This window comes from Arthroderma uncinatum (genome assembly GCF_011692745.1).
Source record: "Arthroderma uncinatum strain CBS 119779 chromosome Unknown scaffold5, whole genome shotgun sequence".
NCBI lineage: Eukaryota > Fungi > Ascomycota > Eurotiomycetes > Onygenales > Arthrodermataceae > Arthroderma > Arthroderma uncinatum.
This window is the reverse complement of record NW_022983867.1, coordinates 777050-783049: the sequence shown is the minus strand read 5'-3', so window position 1 is coordinate 783049 and position 6000 is coordinate 777050. Positions and strand designations below refer to the sequence as shown.

Below are 6000 nucleotides of genomic sequence, written 5' to 3'. Positions count from 1 at the left end.
CCTATCGTTCTGTGCTTTCTTCTAAGACTTTCTATGCTTTAAAGCTTCCTCTATTATCCTACACGAGCTCGTATCTATTATCTCTAAAGGGAGTATATATAAGATATCTCCTATAGCTATATTGGGATCTACCAAGTGCTTTAGTAAAAATATCAGGGTAATTGCAACGATACACAACCCATTAAGGGAACCGGAATTTACTACTGGCCTTGAGATATAGCCGAAGGAAACTGTGCTATAATCGACCTTCGGAAGCGCACACAAGGTAGATAGAGCGTTCCTATTCGCAGCTGTATACATACAGAGTATAGAGTACATATGGTTATGGTGCTTACTATGTGTGTATGAGATTAGTGAACGCGCATCATCACTGTCCTAGTTCAACTCTTCACGGTCCCTAAGATGCCTCCTTAATATCTTTCCACTGGTACCCCTCGGAATTTCTTCAATGAATTCGACGCCGCCAGAAAGCCACTTGTAGAAGGCTTTGTGGGTTTCAACATAATGTTTGATATCACTCATCAGTAGATTATCTTCGGTTGTCACTCCTGGTTCTCTCACTACAAACGCTTTCGGCACTTTTAGACCATTGTCATCCTCCACGCCAATGACGGCTGCATCAGCAATTACTGGATGTGTGACAAGGAGTGCTTCCAGCTCAGCGGGGGCGACTCGAAAGCCCTATATTCAGATTTAATTTTAGTTTACTTTAACAATATTGAAGAAGCCGAAGTCGAAGCTGGCGATTACCTTGACATTTATGAGCTCCGTAACCCGATCAATGATGAAAACATGATCATCACCATTCTCATTGGGTCTGAACATGGCCTCATCTCCTGTTCGGAGCCAATTATTTTGAAATACCTCTTTTGTCGCCGGTTCATTATGAAGATACCCCAAGGCGACTGTTGGGCCCTTCAACCATAGCTCACCGGGCTCATTGTGATTCGTTATGTCGACTCCGTCTGAAGATACCAACCGTGCTTCAAGCAATGAGGACATTGGCCCTGAGGACCCAATATATATATCGTGTGTACCAGTGATCGTGACAACCCCAGTCATTTCGGTAAGTCCTAGGATCCCACAATTAACTTACAAACTGGCTCGACATGAATGACACCGAGAGTACAAAAAAACCTTACCATAAGCTTGTCTAAGATTCCATTTTGGTTGTATCGCATGTAGATCCTCCACGATCTCAGGTAGCAGCGGAGCACCCCCGACAATGATCTGGCGAATACTACTGAGGTCAAACTTCCCCATGAGCTCTTCATTTTCGACGAGTTTGATCAACATTGGGGGAACCTATAGCACATCGGTGATCAGTCATTGCCCCTGTACGTCTTTTCCTTGTTTTCGAAAGGAGTCTAGACTACTCACGAGATATACGGTGGTTATCTGGTATTCCTGGATCGCTTGAAATAGGCCATCAACTTCGAACCTGGGCGAGACAACCACGGACTCCCCCTGATATGCAGCAGCGTTGGCGACTACAAGGCCGTATATGTGGCTAAATAGCACTGGCCCTGCAATTATATCTTTCTGGTCGTTCTCCCGGCCGGATTCCCCAAACGCCTGAAGCAATAGGATCTGGGCAATCATATTCTGATGCGAAATCATAACTCCTTTCTATGCATCTGTGTTAGCAGCAAGGATCTAGCTGTTCTAGATATATAGACACACACCCGCGACCCAAATGTCCCACTGGTGACACACAAATAAGCGCATTGCTGGGTACCCTGTCCCTTTTCCCACCGTAATGGCTCAATTTCATCCAGATTTGAGCCACTGTCAATCAGCTGGGATACCGTAGTGAATTTTTGGGGGTCAGAGGTTTTGGTCGCCTCCTCCCCAGGCGTGTCTAGGAGATACACATGCTCCCTAGGAATTCCACAGCTCTCTGCGGCTGTCACTGCCGTAGCGAGAAGGGATGTGCATGTGAATAATGCAACGGCCTTCGATTCTCTAAGGAACTGTATAAGTTCCTCTGTGGAGGACGTTGGATTTGCCAATGCTGCTATTCCCGATAGTCGATGAACAGCCCACCCAAGTGGTAGGTAATCAGCCTGGTCATGAGAGAGCGTTAACTCACTACTTGTTGGCCACCTTTTTGGAAAACCTTCGAATAAATCACTATGGCCCGAAATTAATGGGAAACGATATCATACCGTGTTTAGCGAAAATATGCCAACCACCTTATTCCACTCAGACCCTTGATTCGGGTGCCATCCTAGTTGTTGGGACAAAGACTTCGCGAGATGCTCTACTCTGTTGCGTACTTCAACTGCAGTATAGCTATCTCCTGAGCCTGGAAGGAATGGGGTTTTAGATTCAGCAAAGAGCGCCCGTCCGTGTTGTTCATCGAGGATAAATTCACAAAGAGGTATAGAGTCCAGAACCGAAATAGGCGCAGCCCAGCTAGGAGCACGGAACACCATGGCTTTCAACAATATAGTTAAACAAACTCGCCAGTCGTCAATGTGTCTACAATATCTTGCACCAACGAAGTCATCTCACAGGTGGGGTATACGGATTGAAACATGGGTTACATGGCATGGCCAAGAGTCGGCTGTGGGAGGCCATCGTGGCTCGAAAAATAGAATATTCTGATTTGCTGTAGATTTAAATTGCTAATATGACCGTTTTCTACTAGATCAGATTGCTGAATACGCTGAATGCCGTTAACGATAATTTACTAGCGCATTTACAGAAACTGATTGCGCGTCTCCGTATTAAACACGCATGAATGGTCCTCCTCAAATATAAAACCATGCAAGCTATGTCAGGGATCAATCTATTCCTCCGTGATCCTGGAATGGCAGGTTTTGCAAGGGTTCCTCTCATTTTCCCTCTGTCTCTACAATTTCTATCCCTTGCTAAGGGAAATTGGCCCCTTTTGTATCGGCGGTTGCGATTCTAGTTTAGTTATATAAAGTTCTACGCGTTTAAAGACGATAAAATTGCCCACCTCCGCGTCTATTAAATGCGCCCATTTCAGTTCTATATATATATAAAATATGTATTAAAAGACGAAACGTCGTTATTGCCCCTCGCTTCATAGCGTTTCTCCTCCCTTAACGTGACACTGCGTTTTGCAGTAGCTGAAATCAGTTCTCCGAGAAATATATTGAATATCCGCTCTAGGCTCGGTCTCCCGCGTTCCTGAATTCGAAAAACGTTCTTTTCTTTGTATTGAAAGATGCTGCCATAGATGAAAAAGAACTTCCCTCAAAAGTTGGACACCATTTGCAACCATTCCTCTCTGGATTCGACTCTGCCCGCCCGGACTCTCCTGGTGAAATAATCATCATGCCCGATGTGGATGAGTTCAGCGGTCGATATCGCCACCCGCGATACACGCATTCCGACAGTAGGAGAGGATCTAAGATAGTCGTCGGTTTGATATCTACAGCTTTTGTGCCCTGCTGACGGAGTTAGGAAGACGGGGAACAGTTGACATGATGCAAAAGGAATATACGGCGCAGAAAAAGAGGGTTCAGCAAAAGCCACAGATCCCCACTCCTCCACCTTCGTTGCAGGATTTCCAGCGGTACTCGCAGACTCGGTGCGTTGAATCCCTTGGGTTTAGAATGGAAAAGATTTGTATGAATGCCATTAGATTCTGCTTAAATGGTAGTGGGCATATGGAAGAATCCGAAGCTCCGGGTCCTGACGCGGCCGTAGAAGAGCTGTTGGTTGATAGGCTAAAATAACGAAGTTGTTGTTGAGCTCTCTAAGTGTACTGTTCAGGTAGACCAGAGAACCAAATAGTTTTACCAGCTTAAAGATCTTCGTTATGATACAACTAGGATCGCATTCTGGGTAGAGCACACGCTTAATCAGACACCACCCTCTGCTTCTTCTGAATTATGACCTCAGCATTTCCACTCCATTACTTAGCAATCTTGGCACAAGATACCTCACAATACACCATTGTACCTTCGACTATTTTCTAGTCTTTAGCTCTCGGGTTCATGCATGAAGCTATCAGCTAGCTACCCCAGGGACAACTATGACTCACCTTACGCCGCGGTCCTCGACATGGTGCATCGTCATGATACTTCCAACGATTTGTTGCTTGCTCATTTCAATAGGAGGAAACACCCCATAAGCTGGAAGTAGGGGTATAGTGGTGGAAGAGCATCATACTCTTCGCACGTAGAGGAATAATTGGCGAGCTAATGATCTGGCTGCTGGTGCCCTCGGACGCGTTTAAAAGTATCATTATATTATTTGCCAGAATACCCATAGCTCAATGGAGTATGCTACATTTGTAGATCGTATAAACAATGAGAGTGAAATTCCTAACGGCCAGGTTAAGAAAAGGAAGATTAAGCTTAAAAACTCCCGAACTTTAGGTCTCACTTGGTGTCCACGTCACGTGATACTTCTCCTTGTTCATGGTCGGACCTCGTTAGTTAGCTTAGGTGGTTATCCTTTCAAACTAGCAAGATATTCAAGACCTCTCTTCTTTGTAACTTCCTTGACATAATCTTCTCCCTTCTCCCCGAATATGTCCACACCCCAAAAGAGCGGTTGGCTTGCGCGGGCATTACGGTCGAGGGCGTTAATTTCCTCGATAGCAGACTGCGAAAGCTCAAAGTCTGTAAATTTGCAAGTTAGAAGTTAACGCAATAACAGCTATCTAGGTAGGATTGGATGTTCAACTAGCCTTTAAAATTGTCGATGATTCTTTCGGCCGTCACGCTCTTGGGGAGGACAATAGTACCTCGCTGAACGTGCCATGCAATTAGGACTCGAGCAGGGCTTACTCCATGTTCCTTCGCGATTTTATGAATCACCTCATCATCCATAGCCCTACAAAGGTTCGTCGCTTGTCAGTCAAAGTGATGCTTTATTACTCATGTATAACGAGTATAAGGTTCGATCAATGGCATACCGAGGCATGTTATGAAGACTGTTTCCCAAGGGGCTGTACGCTTCCAAGAATATATTCTTTCCGACAGGTATTTCTTCAATTCGGTTTGTTGAAAGTACGGATGTGTTTCTACCTGGTTTATCGCTGGCGGTATCTCTGCACTATAGCCCTGTCAGGTTGATATAGAACATATCTCAACATGTAGCGCGAAAGAAAAGGTGGACGGTGAGTACATGGTTTAGAAATGGCACTTACTATTTGAGCAGGTCATCGATCCTCTCCTTGCTGAAGTTGCTTACACCGATACTCCTTACTTTGCCTTTCTTAACCAAGGCTTCCATCGCCTTCCAGGTGTCTTTCATAGTAACCTCCGTGTCCAACTGGAGCTGGCCCGTTTCTGCATCCTTTGGCAGCAATATCTCACCTGGGATAAAGGCCACGGGCCAATGAACCAAGTAGAGATCTAAATAGCTAAACCCAAGGTCTCGAAGGGTCTTATCGCAAGCAGGTTCGACGTTCTCAGGTCGATGGTGAATATTCCATAATTTGGAAGTCAAGAAAACCTCTTCGCGAGGAACTCCTGAGTTTTTCAACCCCAAGCCAACTTCTACTTCATTCCTATAAGCGAATGCACCGTCGATGTGTCTGTACCCTGCTTTCAACGCTACCTCAACGGCCTTTTCGACTTCATGTTGCTTGGATTGCTGCGGATCGAAGTTATAAAGCAAGTTAATCACAGGACGCAACGTGGACATCGAAATTAGGGAATCATCGTTTACCAACCCAAGTTCCCAATCCGACTGCTGGTATCTTAAACCCCGAGTTTAGAGTAAACGTAACTTTGCTCGCCATTGGTGTGTCTAGCTCAAAGAGTCCCTGTGAATAATCACCTTCTCGACGTATTGCGTGGCAAAGGAGCCTTGGTTTATAGTCGACATTCCCGAGGCCCCTCACTCGTACGAAAGCCGCATATCGCTACCCCCCACCTTTGTCCCTTGTCCCTGCAGAGTTGCGATCGTTATCCAGACCAATAAGCTTGCCCTGACGAGGTTGGACGATAACGTCAGATGTGAGCTGTCTACATTTCAGCCCATCTGACGTCTGCGGTCCGCGGGATGCCT

The 6000-nt window shown here is 45.6% G+C and overlaps 1 protein-coding gene across 1 annotated transcript; it reads right to left on the bottom strand.

Moving 5' to 3' along the window:
• Window positions 1-375: 375 nt before the first annotated feature.
• Window positions 376-2438, bottom strand: GIQ15_06631 (uncharacterized protein; the record flags this gene model as incomplete). Its single annotated transcript, XM_033554048.1, has 6 exons — window positions 376-681; window positions 751-1073; window positions 1143-1305; window positions 1381-1629; window positions 1686-2066; window positions 2169-2438. 6 exons carry the CDS (start codon window positions 2436-2438, stop codon window positions 376-378), a joined length of 1692 nt encoding a protein of 563 aa, XP_033403563.1.
• Window positions 2439-6000: the final 3562 nt, after the last annotated feature.